At 35.6% G+C, this 22,390-nt stretch overlaps 6 protein-coding genes across 8 annotated transcripts in view; 3 read left to right on the top strand and 3 right to left on the bottom strand.

Moving 5' to 3' along the window:
* Positions 1-22,390, top strand: part of LOC140055259 (large ribosomal subunit protein uL15-like) — a 165,228-nt gene that overhangs the window by 61,800 nt on the left and 81,038 nt on the right. The gene's annotated exons all lie outside the window — the stretch shown is intronic.
* Positions 121-1,411, top strand: LOC140054812 (uncharacterized). The gene is made up of 2 exons (XM_072099906.1): positions 121-228; positions 346-1,411. The coding sequence occupies exons 1-2, from the start codon at positions 213-215 to the stop codon at positions 1,218-1,220; spliced, it is 891 nt and encodes a 296-aa protein (XP_071956007.1). The 5' UTR covers positions 121-212; the 3' UTR covers positions 1,221-1,411.
* Positions 3,511-5,223, bottom strand: LOC140054813 (uncharacterized). Of its 2 annotated transcripts, none has more exons than XM_072099908.1 (3): positions 5,030-5,223; positions 4,463-4,772; positions 3,511-4,211 (listed from the first exon to the last, which is right to left on the bottom strand). In XM_072099908.1, the coding sequence occupies exons 2-3, from the start codon at positions 4,764-4,766 to the stop codon at positions 3,700-3,702; spliced, it is 816 nt and encodes a 271-aa protein (XP_071956009.1). In that variant the 5' UTR covers positions 4,767-4,772; positions 5,030-5,223; the 3' UTR covers positions 3,511-3,699. The 2 variants fall into 2 exon arrangements, with proteins under 2 accessions (XP_071956009.1, XP_071956010.1); XM_072099909.1 differs by having other exon boundaries at positions 5,035-5,223.
* On the top strand, positions 6,295-8,168 carry LOC140055257 (uncharacterized). Its single transcript, XM_072100541.1, has 3 exons — positions 6,295-6,576; positions 6,785-6,975; positions 7,697-8,168. Exons 1-3 carry the CDS (start codon positions 6,306-6,308, stop codon positions 7,928-7,930), a joined length of 696 nt encoding a protein of 231 aa, XP_071956642.1. The 5' UTR covers positions 6,295-6,305; the 3' UTR covers positions 7,931-8,168.
* Positions 8,189-14,177, bottom strand: LOC140055258 (uridine 5'-monophosphate synthase-like). Of its 2 annotated transcripts, none has more exons than XM_072100542.1 (5): positions 14,085-14,177; positions 10,137-10,351; positions 9,855-9,953; positions 9,322-9,434; positions 8,189-8,632 (listed from the first exon to the last, which is right to left on the bottom strand). In XM_072100542.1, exons 2-5 carry the CDS (start codon positions 10,300-10,302, stop codon positions 8,558-8,560), a joined length of 453 nt encoding a protein of 150 aa, XP_071956643.1. In that variant the 5' UTR covers positions 10,303-10,351; positions 14,085-14,177; the 3' UTR covers positions 8,189-8,557. The 2 variants fall into 2 exon arrangements, with proteins under 2 accessions (XP_071956643.1, XP_071956644.1); XM_072100543.1 differs by lacking the exon at positions 14,085-14,177 and adding an exon at positions 11,130-11,178.
* Positions 15,499-22,390, bottom strand: part of LOC140055252 (DNA helicase MCM9-like) — a 63,553-nt gene continuing 56,661 nt past the window's right edge. Inside the window, exon 17 of the mRNA XM_072100535.1 lies at positions 15,499-15,512. The gene's annotated coding sequence lies outside the window, so the exon portion shown is untranslated. The remainder of the gene's footprint in view (positions 15,513-22,390) is intronic.

The raw sequence follows: 22,390 nt of genomic DNA, 5'->3' as shown, positions 1-22,390 counted from the left end.
GAACGATTTCCGAATTGCACATTGCACTGTGACACACGCGCTCATCATTTCCGATCTGTGTTAGTACGCGCGCGTTTTACTAGTGAATGCGGGTCAAATTGTACTATGGAAACGGCAATAATAAACATTCAATTGAACAGCTAAAGCGAAGAAGATCGTTTTATACTGACCATATCTGCTATTATTAACTAGAAATCTAAGAGAATTAATAAATGGATATGCCAAATGGTAAGATAATTTACTTATGTAGTATTTTTATTATATAATACTGTAATTGCATTGATTATTAAATTGATTTAGGCCTATACTGTACAACAATTCATTTTCATTTATTTTGTTATTAAGGTCCTGTGCATAAACCTGGGACCCGTCGTAGACATGAACCAAACAACCGAGAGCGCTCTCTCGAATTACCTAAACAAGTTCTAGTAAATTTAACAAATGATTCTGATGCAGGAACAATCAGAAACTTGCTAGCAAATGCCCGTTCTGAGATTCAACGGTTTACTGATCTGATGTCCGATTACGTCGACTTCGCCGATCGACGAGTTAAAAATTTACAAGAACCACCAGCTGGTGCTTTCCCTGGAGGAACGACAGATGAAAAAATACAATATTATGAAAGCAGACGTCAGATGTGTGCACACGCATACGAAATGAGTTTGAAATCAAGAAAACGTGATGAAAATGCGAAGAATTTACAGATTTTCCCAGATGACGGTTTTAGAAAGAGATATTTTCTGAGAAAAGAAATGAGGATGGAAATGAAACGCGAAGCAGAGGAAGAATTTGCACAGCCATGCGAATACATAGTTGAAATCAGGCAACGTAAATTTAATCGTGCTAATAGTGTAGCCGATGTTCAAGAAGTTGGACATTCCCGCTCAAATGAGGAGTCACATGCGTTACTGACTAGACGACAGTTAGTTGAGAGCGAAGATAGGAATAGAGTAATGGATCATCATAGTGCTGGTGATGGAGCAACGAACCAACAACACCAAGGAGACGTAATGGCACGTCGTGACGAGACCACGACGCCAGCCATTGATGGTGATAATGCAACAGTAGGCAGTAATCAACAGGAAGGTACTACTTCCCAACCTCGCCGCCACCGTTGGCGAATTCGTGTGCCGTGGCTTCGACGGATCTGGCGATGGGCACGCAAGCATCGACAGCGAAACAGCAGAACTATCCCGGATGCTGCAACAGACAACCAATAGTGTGTTTTTTTTAAAACTTTCATGATATTTGTATTTCAAAATGTGAATTAAACAAGATTTCATAGCAAAACGAGTTTTAAGTATTATTGTTCACACACAAGAAGCTGGAAATAATTCCAAAATCAAAAGCTTAACATTTCTGTTAAAAAAAAATCCTAATAGCTTGGTATGTAATCTCATACCCGCCCAGCATACAAAAAAATACACTTTTTCCTTAACGTAAACAAACAACAATTTCGACACAACAGTGTACTGTACTTTTGTAGCCAGCGACTCCAAAGAACCTCGGTCCTCGCAATATCTTGTTTCTGAAAACAATACTATGCGGGGATCGAGGTTCTGGTACATGAATATGGTATACCAATTATTTATTCGACCCAACTCCCCACCCTTAAACTCAATAACCAAAATGTTTCTATGATGCGACCCCATTGTAAACATATTTACTACTCTTTTATCGCGGCTGCATTGGGTCATTAAATCATCGATGATTACTAAATGGGTTTTTGACGGCTCCATCGTTTCTATCGAATCCATAGGTATCCCCTCTATAAATTGAATGTTGTTAATAGACCCACTCAGTTCGGTGAAAAGGGGTTGATATTCCCAATAACACCACGTGATGTCATCGAGCGGCTTATCGAAATAATTGTTTTCCAATAATTGCTTCATGAAATATGATGAAAAGTTTTCTTTTGTTAACAATCCACAGCTTCCAACCTCTACACATAATAATCTACATGTACAATCTTTTAGTGTCAAGTCATTATTTAATGCTGCATACTTCGCTAATTTGCGTTTTATAAGCAAAGAATATAATACCAGAATATATACTTTGCTATAAGCTATTAAATTAGGCAGAAACTAAATACACTAATGGACATTTCATATAGGGCATTGAGTTATAGCTAGGATAGAATAGATTAGAACAGTAAATGTATCAGATTAATTGTTTTCATGTGGTGAACGTTTGTGGACAAATTTGTAATATACGTAGACTTTCACTGTCTGATTTCAACTTAACTCAAAGATAATAATCCATACAATCCGCCATTTTTGTTTTTACTATGTAGTTAACATCAATCTGGTTTTCAGTAATTTTTATCTAATTATTTGTTCATTCATTATGATGGGCAAATAAAATTAGACTACGACATGAAGACTAATACATTAACTGTTAACCCATGGACCTATAAATTAGGTCCATGGTTAACCAGCTTAAGCCTGGTTTCACTGCAACGTTTGTCAGTCAGTCAATTGTACAATTATTTAAGTTTCGACATTGTTGTCTGCCGAGTCTGGCTGTTTTTGCTTGGCCAGAAAAACCAGAAAGTAACATGTGGCCAATATACCTATTTATATCGTTGCAATGCCTACCATAGTAAAAGCAAGGCCAACAGCCAATAAGTCGCGTGCTACAATGCATAGTGATTTAACATTTAAAAATGTTGAAATGTTTAAAAACATTTATATTTTTTTAATTTACACGTGCGTAGCCTGTCACATTTGACGTGCTCGTATAACGTAATTTCGAGTTGAAAAGTAATTCAAGAAAACAGAAATCGGGCAAAAAGTGTGCGCAATAACATTTAACGCGCAGTGCGCGCGCAAAAATCTGCGCACTCATGGCAATTTTGTAAACGCTTAAAATTGCCTGAAACGTACTCTTATTTCATCGGAAATAAATTTTGAAAATTTTAAGCGCGCGTACGCATGCGTTACATGCGCTACGCACGTAATTGTATTGCCATATGATGATTTATGCCCTGAAATTTATGAGTACCAAATTTTATTTAATTGTGATTCATGGTTGTTAAGATATGATTACAAACGTGATTTCGTTAAATCGTGCGTAGACCGCGTAATTTTTTATTGCGCACCGCGAAAACATAACCACATCGATTCCTGGCCATAAGGAATATTCTGTGAAAAATTTACTTAGCTAGATTAAACTGATATCAAGATAAGGTCATAAAGCCATAAAACGCATATTGATACCGGACCGACAGACAGACAGACCGACAGACAGACCGACCGACCGACTTAGTGAACTATAGAGTCGCTTCCACGCGACTAAAAAAACAAGATGTTGACATATTTGCATTGTTACGTATATGATTCAACAGTTGTTTATAGCCTATACGTTTTGATTTAGCTTTTTGCTTACTTTATTTGTATATCCTTTTTCGGTAAATACCTTTTGCCTTATAAAAGAGTATAAGTTAAGATAAAAATAATTCGAATCATGCACACATTGAACAACAACAAATAAGCAAACAATAACCCTCGCTTCATTTGATTATATGTCTTTACTAAAACAATTAAAACTAAGAAAGAATGTGTGACATTTCAGGAATGAGAAAACCAGTTCTCATCTTCCTACCACCCCGGCTAAAATTTCATTTTTAATAAAATACATCTTGTATGCTTTTAGTAGTGATTTGTTATTTAAATCACGGAGAAACTTATTTATCCGTGTTTAACTTATCCACAGGATTGAGAACAATGAAAACATTAACAATAGCAGCGTGAATTCGATGTTTTGACCTCCGCTGCCTGGAGGGATCACTGTGGTAGAGTCTGGTGGACCGTCCGGCGGACCACCGTCTGGTGGACCACCTCCACCGTTTCCCAATGATACAGTTCCTCTGAAACAACCTAAAATGTAGGGGAAATCATCAGTAGTGTGGTAACGATATTCCCCGCCTGAAGACATTTTACCATGACACTCGTCAAGATCAGCTGATGTCAATCTTGTGCCGTCTTCATCGATGGGACCGTAGATAGGAAACCCATCCCGAGCTACTCCAACAATACTGGATGGCACACCTTCAGTTACAGTAAAAACACAAGTCGACGGCATCTTGTGATAGTGGTAGCTACCTCTTGGATCGGGGTGACCGTCGCAACTGTCAAAAGTCTCCGTTTCAACCGCGTCTTCACCAGTAATAGTATATGGATTAAACAATGGAACTCCATTTATTGCAAGTCCTGTAAATAATAGTAATGATTTCATTTACGTTTATAGATTATTGCCATGCAAATCGTAGAAATATTTGTACAGTACAACCATTGTATTCGTTCAAGAAACGAACTATAAAGAAATAGTTTACAGTACAATAAAATATGTATACAGATTTAAATATAGTGGTTACTAAAGGTTGTTTCTTTAAATTTCAATATAAATGGCGCACACACATATAAACAATCTCAATAGTTTTCAGTAAGTCCTTAATGTTTACCTATAGGACCAAGCGGTAGTTCGGTCGTTTCATCAGCAAACGCTGCATTTGTCGGAAATGTAAAACTAAAATCCTGAACTGTTATGTCATTTGGGTTATGTTGATTTGGGTAATCTGGTGTATCATGATCAGGTACGCCATTACTGGTAATTGTATGACTACTTCCATGTGAAACTATTTCGACAAAGCCGACAGTTCCTGTATTCAGCTCGGTGACACCACTAGTTTCGAAAGCTGCTATTTCGTCATCAGTCAGAGCATAGGCTAACGTCAGTACAGCAGACAGCAGGAAAATCTTCAGCATGGTTACCTAAAAATATTAAAACTCGTTTAAATAACTCATAGCATACAATCAGGATGAGCCTATAGGCCTAGAAGAATAAATTAATAACTGATAATACATTCAATTTTCTAAAATACAAATTATAAAAAAAGAAATCATCGACAGCCACTGTCATCCTAGAGGAATATTTGACGTATAAGTATATCTTGGTGCATAAAGATCGAGTACACATGGATTTCTCTTTAATTTTTAATACTTCTCTCAATGCTGCTAATATTACCTACCTTACCTAAGCATATAATCCACTTGTATCATTCGCAGTGCAATCACGGTGTATAAATGCTCAATGATGTAAATAATGGTACACTTTCTTTATAAAGAAATGGTACCTAGTCGAACCGTGCGCGTTATATTTACAGTATTCGGTTTTCTGTGATAAGACTTAAGAGTGTATTTAATGACTAAGCTCAACTTAAAAACATGCACATATCATATCTCAACCTGCCTATTATTCTGGTCTATTCAGCTGTATAGCCATTCTGCTGAATATAATAGTAATATTGATTGATCGGCATGCACCATTGAACTCCTTCAATAATCAGTGCACCATATCACATTGGCTGCGCACTATCAAATGGAAAGTACTAACACACTGGACTGCCTATATGTAACCCTTAAGCGCGGTTCCCACACTAGCGACGCAACACAAGGATGTAACGCAACGCAAGTGAATTTTTTGACAAATCACAAGCGATGGCTTATTCGCTTGTGATTGCTAACTGTCTATAACTTCGCTTGTCATTGGTTAAAACGCTTGCGTTGCGTTTACGTCCTTGCGTTACGTTCTAGTGGCAGCTTTGTTTATGCAGGACCCGCGTCGATCCTTTAGTTGGGAACGGGGAGAGGGGGGCGGCGGGAGGGGGGGCAATACAGCACACAACAAAAACAGAAGAAAACAAATCCCTCACATTTAGGCTATTGCACTTTAGGTTACAGGTGCATGTGAATATGCATGGTCTTTCTTTCCATGACAATATATTTGTTTCTAGCTATATTGGAATTTGAGTAATTTCTTAAGATATTGTATGCTGGTGATATTTTCACACACATTTAAGTTTCCATCGTAGGTAGATGATCAGATAGCTAACTCGTTCTCATGATGTTCAATCAGTGATGTGTATCTCGTTTTGTATTAATTACTTTTCTAATAGGCCTACTGTTTAAGTTAAGTCACTATATGAATACGAAACACGAGCTAGTCATACAATATCTATGTATTCAATTTTTCGAATAAGTAAGTTGATCATGATGACGTAATAACATACCACTCGTGATCAATCACATGATATAATAACGCATGATATTATGATAACACGTTATTTAAAGTGGTTATTTACCTATCTCGATAATGAAAATACAGGTATGCTTACAATGATAGCCATACCATTTGTAGCTCAAAATGTAATTGCAATAACAAGTTTATATCTCTGCTAAGCGTCGATAATTAAAAATGTTTAAAATGTAAGTCATGACGCACTAGCATTACATGAAACACGAAACATGGCGAAGCTAACAGGTTTAGTATGTCTTTTGGTCTGTGCTTCTCTTTGCAGTTCTTTAACTGTCAAAATCAAGAAGCACTGTAACAAATTAGATTCGGATTTATCTGATAACTTCAGCGAGAATATAGCACATGCTGTCCATTCTATGACTGTACAAGGTCTCCAGTTGTTCAATCCAAGAGCTACGGTCAAAAATTCTGTACCAACCGTAAACCTAAATGTCTCTGCACCAGAAAAAGTTGTGCCTTTTGCACCAGATGAGCCAACTGGTAGGTATATTTACATTACAAATATTAATTTAGTACAGTACTTTGGAAACGGCCAAGTATAAAAACAGGACCATGGACCTAATATCCTGTAACAAAACCTAGTGATACCATTTAAATTACTAGGTATAAGAAACAAATAAACAAAAATCCTCGACACCGGGTAGTGTTCAATGAAAAAACATGCTATAACGACAAACTATTTTTACAGGATCCGACTTTTCCACACCAACAATGAATGTTATTGACATGATCTTGAGCCATGTTGGCAAATCAGACGATGGTCTTGGAGAATTCTGGTCACCAGTTGAACGAGTGGTACACACATTCCACATGTGGGATCTTTGGAACAAAGTTCTAGAAGAGTTTAATGCAAACGTCAAGATGAACCCTCCAAAGGATGTAAGAACCAACACTTGTATTCAAACAATTTCTATCTTTTCTCACTTTGACTTTTTTTCACTTTTGTTTTCATTCATTCGATTGCGTCATGTATAGCGACTCGTGACTACAATATGGATCGCCAAGTACGGTAGGTCGGTATTTAGCTCATATCATTGATACATTCTAATATGTGTACTGTAGGTTGTCCAATCAAAGTGGTTATTCTGACAAACCGTTTTGAATTTAGACGTCCTGATGTCCATGTACCATCTATTTTTTCTTTGCAAAAGCAGGGAAGTGTCTTTTCTAAAGAGGTACCATCTCTTCTAACAATGATGGTTTATATCTTATGCATACTTTGTTTTTCGTTTTCATGTTCGACAATATTGATCTTATGTTTTCTGGATTTTTTTTCTTAAATTATTACTCGTCCTATTACTTTTCGTTAATCCAGAATTTCATATTGAACATAACAAATCTGAAGTTTCACAAATTTTAACCAGCATATATCATTTTATTTTCGCGCTATATCAACAATTATCCATCGTCCAACTTTGCCCCTTTTCTTTATCTGGGCATCATGTAACAGTATGTACGGTACTGAACTGCTGAAAAAAGTCTGATATTTTGGAGGAAAACTTCACCAAATCTTGTATTTGACCAATTTTAAGAGAACATCGTGATTAAATACTTTCAATTTAACCAAATATTCTATTTGAGCTTAAATAATTTTTTCCAGAACGTTTGCAAGTGCTTGATGAATACGGAGAAGAACGGCATTCGTGATTCTGTACAGTGGGTTGCTGAGCATTATAAATCTGGTACTCCAATTACTCTACTGAATCGACCAATCCCCAAGCTGAACGATGCAGACACATGGCAAGTATGGAAGGACCGTCTACTTCATTACTATGACACAGAATCTCTCCATGACGCTGCAAAGTACATTTACTGCGCTACTAAAGATTTCTAATCAGTAGTGAAGACATAATGTAACAATACTGATGATGTGGGTAATTTCATAAAATCAAAGTACAATGCACAATTTTGATTGTTACAGTCATTGGTATGAAATGTACTGTAATGTGTTTATAAAATACTTTATAGCTAGTATGTATTAATGCAAATACAAATCTAACTGTACACAGTGTAGCTAAAGCACAATTAAGAACAGTAATATATTGTTTAGAAAATTGATTGAAATTAAAACGCAACAAAAAGAGAATATGTCTTGTGTATTTACAGTATTTTTATTTTAATCTCCACAACTGTCCTTACCTACCAAAGCATAGCAAATAAGCCACCAATGTAATGCTATTTTTGTTTTACCTATATTTTTTATTTTCAAGCATGAAATGACAGTTGAATGAAATGTTTCCCATTCTAATTAACCTCAAATATACATTATACTCAGTAATCTGGCAGCAGAAGAAATATAGCTGAACATTTAAACTAATAAAGTGCATATAAAAGAATCAATGCGTGGTAGCCATTTTAACTCTTCACCACTTTACACAATTCCCAACACATCCATACATTGTACATATCATCACCCAATGTTGTCATTATTGTTTTAAATCACAGGCCTGATACTTGTTGTTTACACTATTGTTTGTAGATATGCATTGTATCCAGCCTCTCTGTAAGCTATTGCTGTTTTAACTGGATCATCTGCCTGTGAATACAAACATTTCAATAAACAATATCAATATTAATTCAATCAAAGAAACAATTAATTAGGCCTAAATTAAACCATGGAGCTATATGATTAATTATGTGCTTGGGAAACATTACAAAGGCAAGAGCAGATCCAGGAGGAGGGGGGAGGGGAATAGAGGCATAAAAATAAAGTAGCAGTTTTTGTAATGTAAGCCCTGGGTCGTACCAATAAAGACGCTATTTGTATTAAGTTACTTCAATCTTACTACAGACAATTTACTCCTGAGACGTCTTTACCTTGTATTAAGGCTGTTTTCCTGTCGACGTAACGTTGCGCCAATTTTACAGAAAAGGGGGTAAAAATTAACGTTACAAATCGCTTCAAAACACTTCACGTCCGTGTGTCCCAGCAACGCTCGAGAGAACCAAGAAACTATGACGATTGCGTAAAAATGTGTAAATATTAGTGGCCCAGCTCGATCATTGTTATTGCTATTTATTTTCATCTTTTAACGATTGGAAGATTCAATGCAAATCAATGCAACACACCGTAACGTTACGTCTACAGGAGAACAGGCTTTAATCATTTTGTGGACACTCATCGGAAGTATAATTTCATGTTTGACGTAACTTTACGTCAGATTTGAGGCCGTCTGAACATAAATTTATACTCCTTTTATAGACATTAAAAAAACCAAACTTTACCTGATAAATTCCTCTACCAACGATGATTATATCACTTCCCCTATTGACTATGACCTCTTCTGGGGTCAAGTATTGTTGTTCAAGATTATCCTTACCTACTGCCATTTTTACACCTGTCAAATAATTACAGTACTTTTTGATCGGACGATTGTGGGTCACATGGTGTGCAAAAGTATGCACTATTAAACGATCGTTATACGAAAAAAAAAAAAAGTTCACGGATGGAAAAAAATTCTAGTGTACAAATTACAGTGAACTACAACAGCGCCACCTGTTGTCTTGCCTCTATTTTGTTTGTAAACACCGCAATATGCAGTAGCAGCAGATTTTAGTGCATAGACTGTGGGATTGGGAATTCAGAATTTGTAGTAAATACAATTTCAAAATGAAAGTTTTCTTTTCAACCAATACCAATTATTAAAGGAAAAAAACAGAGAGAGATAGAGAGAGAAAAGTGTTGGGTGGGACTGTGGTTCAATTGAGGACTAACAAAGGCCAGTGCATAAATGAATTCTTTTTTTACATTACTGTACCTGGAGTCATGTGAAGAAACTTTGGATTTTGTGAGATTTGTGAAGTTGAAATGAATCCAAACACAAAATCTGAATGATTTTCCGCCATCAAGACAGATGCTAGAAAACAAAAACAACTACAAATATTGAAATAAATTTTGTATATATTTGAAACATTATCATGAACTTTATTTCATGAACTCTTTTATTGTAATTGACAGAGTGATTATTGTAATATGATATGGTTGATATCATGTTGTGCAATTGTCCCCTAGTAATATTTCAATAATACTGAATTGTTACCATCTGTATACGAGCCTGTTGCTAGGTTTCCTTTGGAGCTCATTTGACCAATCAATAGGCATCCTCTTTCCTTTGGTAACCCAATTTCTTTTAAGCCCTTCACAACACCATCTCCAGGCACTGTATGTGCATTAATAATGTGAGCCCATTCACTAGTTTTGTACATGCCTGATCCATATTGCAGTTTCACTATGTTACCAATATCACCATATTTTCTGATTTATAATGGAAAAATAAATGACAATTGTACTGGAAAACCAATTGATGTTGCACTAAATAATAAATAGTACAGTATATGGATAACAATTCATTGTGTAGCTAAAAATAAACCATTTACATTACTACTAATGATTGTTATGGTCCAAAAACATGTGGAAAGATGTAACAGAATTTTAAAAGGATAATGCATTATGAATTAGAAAGCATTTTATTGTCAAATTTGTAAAATAAAAGGCAAAAATTATGGAGGTGCTAAATTATCAGTTCTCTGTTTAATTGAATATACATGACATATGATGTAAGCATGGACACACTACAAAGAATGTTATTATTAAAATAGCAATTTTTTTTTATCTGAGCACATGAGGTGGTAAAGCTGTGCTTATGAAATGACATGGGTTTAACTTTATTAACATAAATGCTGTTGTGTGGAAGTGATATTAAGACTAATACCCTTTTTAAATCTGCATAAATTGTTACAAAAAATTGTAACCAGGTTTGATCTTCCGATTTGTTACACGTTTTCATACATGCATATGCTAACCGTATTTGATTACTATGATTGATAGCAGGGTGCATACACCTGCATACATCTCGGAACAAAAAACAGGCCTCTCGTTGGTGTACTTCCCCCACCCCCCTCCCGAGAAATCTTGGGAGATTTTTCAGGAAATTGTCTTCACGCTTTACAACTTGTTACTTTTTGCAGATGTGAAAAGGGTATAAGAGGGTTAGGTTCACCGTAGTTATTACTGAACTCAAAATGAAGATTACCGATATGTCCATGCATAACATCATACATATTCATGTTTCTTCCTAGATGTGGAAATAAATAATGAGAATGGGATATTTTGTTGTTGAGTTGAGTATGCATAACATCATTATATACCACACAATTAATATCAAAAGCTTGATTTAAAGAGGCTAGAAGAACAAATAAAGCAAAGTACACATTGAATCTGACATTTTACCTATCTTCAAATAACAAGAATTGATGTTTGTCTGCTAAGGCTTGAAGAGACTTGATAAAATCTTGATTAAAATCCTCAAGAATATCCACATGAGTTTTAAGGATACATATGTAAGGACCAATAAGTTTGGCAAGCTGAGTTGAGAGGGGAAAAAAGAATTACAGTTTAATTTATATTATATAATTAATTGGTTCAACTTTGTAAACAAACTCCGATTAGACAAAACTACTGTAGAACTAGAAAACAAGTAGAAAATAGGCAATGATATTGTATTGCTACAATTGCAATGAAACTGTAGTTCAATGTAATTTGTTGTGAGAATTTAGATTGTTTATGACCCCAGTGTGGTATCCGGTAGTCTGCCGATGAGGGTAGTAGAGGAGACCGCATGGGTAGAGGAGTAGAGAAAGGGAATGAGAATAAAAGGCTGTTATTAAACGTTAAACACTGGTTATTTCTAGTATCATTTCATTGCTGTCTCTACCATAATTGGCGACGAGGATCATTAACAAACCTATTATTAATGAATTATGGCGACTACAAGGATAGAAGCGCCAGTTCCATTTCTACCCACGCCAGTAGAACCTACCATACCATGGAGACAATGGCGGCGTCTCTTCGAGAACTACATGTTGGCTGCGGCGGCGGCTACAGGTGAGTCAGTCGAACGTAAGAAGGCTATGTTACTACACTCGCTAGGACCTGAGGGCCAAAGAATTTTTTATTCTTTACTGGAACTAGGAGAAGCAGACGAAAATTGTTATACGAGAGCATTGCTTATTCTAGAAACTCATTTTGCGCCACAAGTGAGCGTGGTTGCAGAACGCTACTGATTTAGACAACGATCGCAATTATTTGAAAAATAAAAAATTACAGATTTGAGAATTCTGATAAAGGACTGAGACTACCGAGAGCAGGACTGAATAATAAGTCGGGATAATGCTACCTTTGTTAATATTGATGATAGCTACTTACTGCATGCTGTAGTTTGGCTGAGCAACATACCAAGCTGTATGCGAGGCATACAGAGCCTACGTGCTCAAGCATTACCATAAAGGTGCCATTAGTGTTTGATGGCTATAATGGATCACCATCAATCACGTTGTCTGAGAAAAACAGAATGGAATCAATGTATTACAGTAAGAGTCAGATGCTGATACTTTAATAGTATCTAAAGCCTTTGGAATTGCTGAAACTTTAGAACCAGAAAAAGCAGTTGTATTTGTTGGAACAGATACTGATTTGCTAGCAATGTTGGTAGGACATGCCACACCATCGATGCACATTTTTATAGTTACAACCCAATGTCATTATATAGTGTAAACCAACTCCAAAATGCACAAAACAGCATCTTCCATTTATCCATGCAATGATGCAACATCATCATTGTTTGGACAAGGCAAAGTAAAGGCATTTAAACAAAATGAACATTTTTTCACAGCAATCCAGAACACACGAGGCTGCTGCTACTACAGGTTAACAATTCTTTTTCATATGGAGCTGAAAAGTTTGCAAAACTAAATAAATACAGATTTGTAGCATATAAAAAATCTGTGAAGGTGAAATTAACAGCAAGCAGCTATTTTAACATGTCAAGTCTTCCACCTATACTAGTGCAGCAGCTAAACAACACTCATACAGAGTATATCTCTAAGTTCAAATGGTTAGGTCACTCCGTGCTTTCTACATATTGGGGGTGGAGCAGCAGTTGCCACTGATCAGCCTGTTGCCCCTCAATCATTATTAAAATTGGTTAGCTGTGCATGCAGATCCGACTGTGTCAAGGCGTGGTTGCAGAAAGACAGGCATGGTTTGCTCGTATATATTAAATAAACAAGTTCGTTCATCGCATAATAATTGCAAATAAACAGTAGGGAGTGGTATAAGTGTAATGATCTGGAAGTTATTGAGTATTGAGGGCGCTGCGTAGTCATTCTGTAATTGGAATACAGGTGACACTGTGTGATATAAGGCCGTGCGTCAGCAGAGCAGGTCTTTTGTTCGTTGTGTTTCAGGCTCTCGCTATGTTACAGTTCTCATATAAGGCTCTTGCTATGTTCTTATTTTGTAAGTACTAAGCTTAACTTGTATATGTATAAGCAACTGATTTACCATATGTTAACTATAACAATTACAATTAATGAAACTTGCATTTACAATATTTATCTTAGATTCAGAGGTATAATAGTCAGGAGTTGTTATCACAAGTTGATGCTGTGTCATACGTTTGGTATTATATTGTGATTGTTCGTTGTTGGATTGCAGTTGCATTTATTTACTTATTGATATAATTGACTGTTAGATACAGTGTTTGTTATTTGTTTATTCATATTTTGCAGGGCTTGAATTCTTGTACTTGAAATGATTTGTATAATGATTTGATGCAGGAGTACAATACGAAACTAATAAATCGGATAGAAGGAAAGAATCAAAGTGTATTCTCCTTTATTTGTTTGGAACCACGACATAAGCAACCTTGTTCTTGTCTTTATTATCGTCTCATGTTTTGATTTTTTAACCAAGGCGCCAAACCTTTCAAACAATGTATACTAGGCCTAGGCCTACCTCATGAAAAGCTAAAGCAAAGGAGATTTTTGTTCTCGTAGTTATAGCGGTAGCGCGGTAGATGGGTACTAAAAACGGTAGTCTACCGCGAGTAGCGGTAGACTTGGGAGGTCTGCTCGTAGCAGGAGAGTCACTGCTTATTATTCTATAATTCTTTTCTCAGTATTTTTTTTCATGGTAAAGTTAAGTTTACCTTTAAAACTTCCTGGCATTTTGTAACATCGACTGAAAATGCTAAATTTGTTGATTTCTTTTCCATGATATCCAGTAGTTTTTGAGCAACAATGTGACAACACACTTCCTTCCTATCTTTGTATGTTAAACGCTGAGAACAAAATAAAGAATTATTCATTTCTACAATTCTTGCTTAACCCAGATTAACACCTATTTATTTCAATAACGTTTAAAGTAAACTTATACTTTCAACACACTCAACTGTAGTACTAGTAGATTATTAAGCTGGATGGTAGTATTTCTGATGCAATTCGCCAAAGAGGAAACTGTGTTTATCTAGGTGTGTATAATTCTATCATTGCCCAAGTAAAGTAACATCATTTATATATCTCACCATTCATTTTTATCACATCTCTAAACTGTGAAAGTGAAAATATAGTATTTTTTACTAACCTGTTTAATTTTCTTTTTCTCACTCTCTTCTTTATTTTCTTGTTTTCTCTTTAAAGCCACGGCACCATTTTGAAACTGATTTTTTACAATAAACTGTTCAACTTCATCTACAACTTCTTTGCTAAGCTTTCCTTCTTGCTCTAATATTTTACTGACTTGAGATAGCTTTAGTACACTAAACACCAGAATAAGAATGTTAAGAGGGTATAGATGGGTTATACAGTACTATTGTTTTTCTATTATAATCCCTTATTTTGCCCCATGGGTGTATACATACAAACTACTACCTGTGTAATTGAATTCCATTAGATGCAAGCATGTTCTTTCCTCCTTGTTCTCTATTAAGTAATACAACAGCATCGGTTACTTTCAAGCCAACCTGATCCAAACTCTGTAATCAAATAAAAAGATGTATACTAGTTACAAACAGTCTATTATTATTTTCCTTCCATATACACACACACTTAAATTCTGGGTACAAGTCTATTTTTAAGCTTACCTGCGCTGTTTCCATGACACTGGTACCACTTGTCACAACATCCTCTACTATCAAACATTTATCACCTTCTACAAAAACACCCTCAATCATTTTTTTAGTTCCATAATCTTTCGCTTCTTTTCGACGAATCAGCATTGGTTTATTGTATTTCACAGCCATACACTAAAATCAAATTTTTTTATAATGGATTGTTAGTTAATTAGTTGTTAGTTTAGTAGTGGAGGAGCCTGTATTTAAAGTTATATTCTTTTTCTATGGAAAAATGTTAAATATATACAATTTTACATTCTTCAATGCTTGGTCGAATACTCCATGCTCCATCGTCCTTTTTTTTCGGACAATTTCTAAATCTGAATGGTTTGTTAAAAATCAAATGTAGTAATAAAAATGTTCACTTACTGTAGCAAGTGGCAATGCAGTATATGGCACGCCACATAAATGCTTGAATTCAACATCAGAAGTAACAGCATCCCATAACAAGTCAGAAACTTTTTCCTAAACAATTTTTAAAAAGTAGTATTATAGGTGAATATATATATAATATAAATATTGGATTTATATAAATATATATATATATATATAATGAATTTTAGCTCGTGGGCGGAAACATATCCATTGCTGTGAACAGCGCCCGTTGGGTGAACAGACCACCCCTCTTGCCAAACGAGGGCGTTAATTGCTACAAAAGCCTGATTTGCCTAGAACAAAAACCGCTTATTAACTCTACTTGGTATTGCTCTACTATTTGTGTGATTATTAGGACAGTGGGACTGATACGGTAAGCCTAGTTGCTTTAACTATTAGGCCATTACAGTGCTACCTAAAGATCACAACATTGAAGATGCGAGCAAAAGTTCAAACTTTTAAATCACAACATTTTTTTTTTGGAGAGGTGGGAACCTTGATTGCCAGTTTGGCATTCTCAAAGTGATCGGGGCGATTGTAAGGGATTTCGTCTCCCCGAAAACTATTAACTTTATTGTACTCATGGTGCATTGTATTACTTTAATATGTATGATAATTTACGGGTAAATTTAATCATGCAATATTGTGGCATTTGGATACTTGCTGATTATTGTTATCGACTGGGGGATACATATACTAGATACATTGTATATGCCAACTAATGTGCCTAGTATAGTGGGTCGCAGTTCTCTAAAGCTGTAGCTAGGGGAGGCATACATGGTGCAAAATGATGGGGACCAGAGTGGTTGATACGTCCTTGCCCCAGGCCACTCATTTATTATACGTACGTTTATTATATGTATATGTATTACACTACAGGACTGGTTGGCTTAGGGTACTGTATATGTACTGTCCATCCCCAGGGAGCGGTCTGACCAGGACAGGAGTAAAAGTAGATCAAAACAAAGGAAGTGTTACATTAAAAAGCCATCTCCGATAAAGTTAGATTCAAGATTTAGCTTTGGGGAGGAGGATGAGGAGAGAGATCCCAAGAGACAATCTAGATCTCCTAAGTCTAAAGCTGAATATTTAGCAGTACGTATCAGAACATTTTTGTAATTATATGATCGCGACATACTGTTGTAATGGACGTGACATATTGACATATGAATCTGTTAACATTTTTATCAAGCGAATAAAAGAGAAATTAACATGGTGTAAGTTCGATGACAAGGATTCTGACTGACAAATGATTGAAGTGCTAACAAAAATGGTGTTGGTAGTTTAAGTGCTAGCTTACTTGGATAAACTGACATTGGCCTATTCTCTCTGAGAAGAGAGCTCCAATATAAACATTTTATAAAACACCCATATAAGATAATGGTACATTCTATGAATTCAAGTGGGAGCACCAACACACAACTGTTGGTGCTACATTTACTTATACCTTTAAACAAAGGTCAATAAGTGTATCTAATATCACCTCAAACTCATTTGCTAACTGAGAACCTTCATTGATAAACAAACCTTGTTATGGTGGACAAAATCACCAAATTTAAGATAAAACGTTTTTCAATCGGCGTATACTGTATGTGATTGATATCGTGAAAACGCGAGAGTCTAATACTATTGATTATTGAGGAACAGAATAAACGAAAGCAATGAAACTATATGAAGTTATTTATAAACACTCAAGGAGATAGTTCCTACGCTGGACTGTGAACGGACCAGTAAGACATACAGAATTGAGAAATGATGAACGTGTTAATCAAAGTCAAATCTTGAAGAGCAATTAAAAAAATATGCAAATCAGGACTTCAATGAACCAAGCCACAGAAACAGGGAAAGATATGTGTAGTTTTTGACTGTGCTGCCCTGTTCATGGGACTTTTCTGAACAACTGTTGAAAGTTTTTTTTTTTACCTTGATTCAAATCGGTTGCTACACAAGAAGAAGCATTTACCAAGAAAGTCTGATCACTTTGCTCTCAAGAGGTTTTAACATCACCAAATAGAGTAGCAACCAACGTAATGTTTTATAAAGCAGTAGTTAAAACATGTCAGATGCAGTTGTGTGATATCACCGAACATGTTTCTCCAGGTCTACAAGAAATAGTATTACTTCTGTCTTTTCTGTGGTTAATAATTAACCAACAAGATCATGCACATTTAATTGATAACTATTTTGTCGAGAATGATCAAAATGTATGTAGTTTGTTGAGTTGTCGTCGCATAAAAAGGAGCCGATGATAGGCCTAGGAGGAGACGGCTACACAGGCCTAGAGCAAATATTGTGTCAGTGGACTGGTGAAATGTAACCGTTTGTCAAAGTTATACAGACCAATTGTGAAGAGATAACTTTCGAATGTCTGAAGGTACTATTTGTTATGTAGGCTAGGCCTATACATAATTATTAAATGATTATTATTAGGTAGCCTACCTAGAAGTTGTACTACTAATAATATACTAGGCCTAGTTTGTGTGTAATGGTACCATGGTAGGCATATTTTATAAATATAGGCCTAAATGATCGATCCATCTCTATTTTGTTGATCAACTTTAATTAACGATTCTTATTAATTAGACATTATATCAAACAAAACTAATTTAATTAATTAAATAGAAATGTTGTAATTGTATTTAATAAATGTAAATTGCTGGTGGCAAGGATAAAGAAATACTCTCTGTATGTGACTATAATGTCGAGTATGCGATTATTTCTAGGTACAGTACATTTCATTTGTTACGCAATAGACTTCGACCTCACCTGGAAAGAAATGCTTCAAACTTCGGGAATGCAATGCATATGGAAAAAATTGTTGGCACACCTTGTGAATACCGCACCATTGGGAATCTGCTTGGCATTCAGCGATCAACAGTATATAGATGCAAGCATGAAGTTTGTCAGGTCATTAACGAAACAATGTTTAAGGACTATATTGTTTGGCCAAGAGGAGAGTGAATGAGGTCAACAATTGAAGGATTTACCTATCACCATTCTTTTCCGCAATGTGCAGGAGCCATTGACGGTTCACATATACCAATGAAAGCCCCTAGTTTTTAACTAGCAGATTATTATAATCGCAAAGGGCGATATTCAATAATACTACAGACAGTTGTAGATCACAAGTTGAGGTACATACACAAATAAACTGAACAAAAAGTACATTATTTGTGCACTAACTTTTTAAGCTACATTTTCAATTCAAAATAACTATTTTTTATGTTATTATTGCTGTTTCTAGATTCACAGACATCAATGTTGGGTGGTCTGGCAAAGTGCATGATGCACATGTTTTCTGGAACTCTTCTGTGTATCGAAGAGGTCAAAATGGTACACTTTTTCCAAGGGTATGTACATACAACAAATCAAGAAAATGAAATCATGACTTTAATTGCTCTTATTTTTTCAGAAGTCAAGTATCAGCACTTTTTCTTTTGTAGTTGGGTGTGCAATTTGATGGTGTTGAAGTGCCAGTTTTCATTATTGGCGACTCAGCCTATCCACTGTTATCATGGCTGACGAAATGTTTCCCGGAGCATAATGTAAATCAAAGGCATAGACGATTTAACTACAGATTGAACAAGATTTGGAATCAAACTACATTGAACAAGATTTGGAATCACTAATAAATATCTGGTTTAGTAAATTCACTTGGTTACATTTAATAATGTTAGACAAAGGAGAGAGTGTTTCTACAGAATTTAGGTAAACCCAAATTTAATTAAATTACGTTGCATTTTTTCGAATTCAAGAATATACATTCTTGCTCAGATTTACACATTGTAGGCCATACGTTAGAGTTGGTATCAGGACTGTTTTCCAGACATGTAGTTTTACATCTGTAGACGAACCATATTTACACATACCAGTTCCTTGCAATGAATAGAAAGCTCTCCGACATTTACTTATTCTATTCCTGACATGATTACCACCCAGTTCAATGCCTAGGTACGTGACGACATCAACACATGCCAAGATCTATCTTTCTATCTAGATACCATGTGGGATCTTAAGATTACCACCCAGTTCAACGCCTAGGTACGTGACGACATCAACACATCATGCCAATACTCTAGATACCATGTGGGATTTTCAATAAATGGTGATTTTCCAAACACAGTGCAGGTCATCAATAGTTTTATACCCGACAGTAGACCAACCATTTGCCCATCACACACCACAAAAATAATTACAAAATGATCTCATTTAGTATTTTTTTGCAATGTATTAAAAATTCATATGTTTCTCTTAAATATTATGCAAATAGGTGGGACTAATGCTGCTAATGAAAGGGTTAATATTGTACTACTATTTTTGTATTATGTTATTATACACTATGTTTGTTTATTTTGCATGACATTGTTTTTTTCACAGGTATGAAGTTGGTGAGGTAGATACCATGTGGGTATTCCTACTTCGTCCAGAACGGTCGTGTTAAGAGCGAGCTCCGCTAGGCCCCGATAGTTGCTTTCAACTCAAATATTCTCGCCTACACCATTGATTGTAAAAGGGGACTACAGTAGATGCCGATGACCTATTGCAACCGGCCTGAGTTATGACTGGAATTAATTCGCTATCACAATTTTAACGCTATTTTATGCTATACCTGAACAACTTTTATTGCATTTTAACCTGCTGTTTTTTATGAATTTTAACCTGCTGTTTTACCGAATCTTAACCTGCTATTTTTTTAGTTTTGATTGTTTGTATTATACCGGTAGTTTTACAGTGAAAGTTTGGACTCTGTAACTGTATTTCGATTGATTGTGTAGGCCTATCTGTGATGTTTTTCGTTTTGGTAACCCTGCTGAACATTGGATAAGGGTACTAACTAAGAATCTAGCTATTGACTTTTAACAACCAAATGACGAAGCGAATTCACTTGCATTCCATGACCACCTGGACACATTGTCATTTTGTTACCGCATAACTCGATACATTCCGCTGCAGAGCAAGGACGTGCTGGCCTTTGTTTTCGGCAAGCACAATTGGTGAGTGTACTTTTTCTTTCTATTTGTGTATAAGGATACATCATATGGCGGGAAGTATGAATGGTATTTTTCTGGCGCTGTCGCTATATGTTATGGTGTTGAAAAGATCACACCATCATCCTGAACATGAACAAGTCATTCATAAGTTATGCCCTTCTTCAATTTATCTGGATAACCATACATCGAAAGATTTCCAGAATGTAGTCGGTGAGTGTTATACGTACCTATTTACATCAACCAAAAAATTCTCGCATTATGATTATAATCTTCATCGGAACCCCAGACAGCTTGCATGTAGAACTTTAATTATCTGCTTACTATGGTGTGGTGACATCGAATCCAATCCTGGACCAGCGAATGTACCTGTATCAAACAATTGTTGTGGTAAATGTCAACGGCGCGTCACTACCAGAAGCAGAGCCATATCGTGTGATGAGTGTAATAAGTGGACTCATATAAAGTGTACTGATGGTTTCATGACGCCCAAAAGATACAAGTACATTGTAAACAACAATACTGAATTTGATTATGTATGCGTGGAATGCAGCTGGAAACATCTCCCATTTGATTCCTGTGGAAATCATAACGATGACATAGGATTAAGAACGCCACCCCCATTATTTAATTATAACGTCGCTCCTGAAGACTTCATGCGGTTTAAACAGAAAGGAATACACATTCTACACTTAAATACAAGATCAATGATCCCCAAACTACTGGAACTGCGCGATATTGCATATAAAAGTAAAGCTGGCATTATCTCCATTAGCGAAACATGGATTGATGATTCGGTATCTGACAACGAAATTAAAATTGAAGGTTACTCAGTTCTACGAAGAGATCGCGACCGCAAAGGCGGTGGCGTATGTACGTATATAAGGGATGACATCGCGTTTAACCGGCGTTCAGATATTGAATCCGACGAAGCTGAAGTACTTTGGATTGAACTGATCCTGCCTAAAACCAAACCCATTATAATTGGAACATGTTACAGACCACCAAAGCAAACGAACTTTCTAACTCTGTTTGAAAATATGTTATCTAAAATTGGAATGGACAGTGAATTAATTGTTGTTGGCGATTTTAATATATGTACTTTAACAAAGTCATCTTTATTGAATAGCTATAATCAAATTCTAAGTATGTTTAGTTTAAGTAACAAAGTAACTGAACCAACTAGGATATGCCCTACAGTTGCTTCATGCCTCGATCATATATTATGTAATAATGAGAATAAGATAAGCCAATCGGGTACAATCGCAATAGGTCTAAGCGATCACTTAATGACATTTTGTACACGGAAAACTATTAAACTTAAGTTCAATGGACATAAAAATGTATATATCAGATCACTAAAAAACTATACCGTTGATCAATTTAGAAACATACTAATAGATATCGATTGGTCAGTAGTTACCTCTATCGGAGATGTAAATGAAGCTCTGTATAAATTTAATGCATTACTTTTGGCTGCTATTGATTCCATTGCCCCCCTTAAAAACATTAGGATGAAACAAAGAACGGAACCATGGTTAACTAGAGAAATATTACAAGACATTGAAACCAGAGATAAATTATTAAATATGTATAATAAAAACAAGAATAATACCGACTTATTAATACAATTTCGCAAACTAAGAAATAAAATACAGCGTGATATAAATAAAGCTAAATCAAATCATTTGTTAAACAAGGCTGAAGAAAATAAAAATAACCCTAAAAAATTATGGAAAATGTTTAAAGGTCTAGGCTATAGTAATACATCTAAGGATAGTGCTAAAACGGTTATTGACCTGCCCAATGGTACTAAATGTTTCGACCCAGCCAAAATTGCTTCTTGCTTCAACGAATATTTTACTACTATTGCAGCCAATTTGGTCAGTAAACTTCCATCCCCTAAGAATGTGTATGACTGTACGTCGTCCAAACTTAAGGATTTCTATAGAACCGTTAGTGGCAATAACTTTATGCTCA

This window comes from Antedon mediterranea, chromosome 7 (genome assembly GCF_964355755.1).
Source record: "Antedon mediterranea chromosome 7, ecAntMedi1.1, whole genome shotgun sequence".
In the NCBI taxonomy this organism is placed as follows: domain Eukaryota; kingdom Metazoa; phylum Echinodermata; class Crinoidea; order Comatulida; family Antedonidae; genus Antedon; species Antedon mediterranea.
The sequence above is the reverse complement of the archived record's forward strand: the minus strand, read 5'-3'. Positions and strand labels throughout refer to the sequence as shown.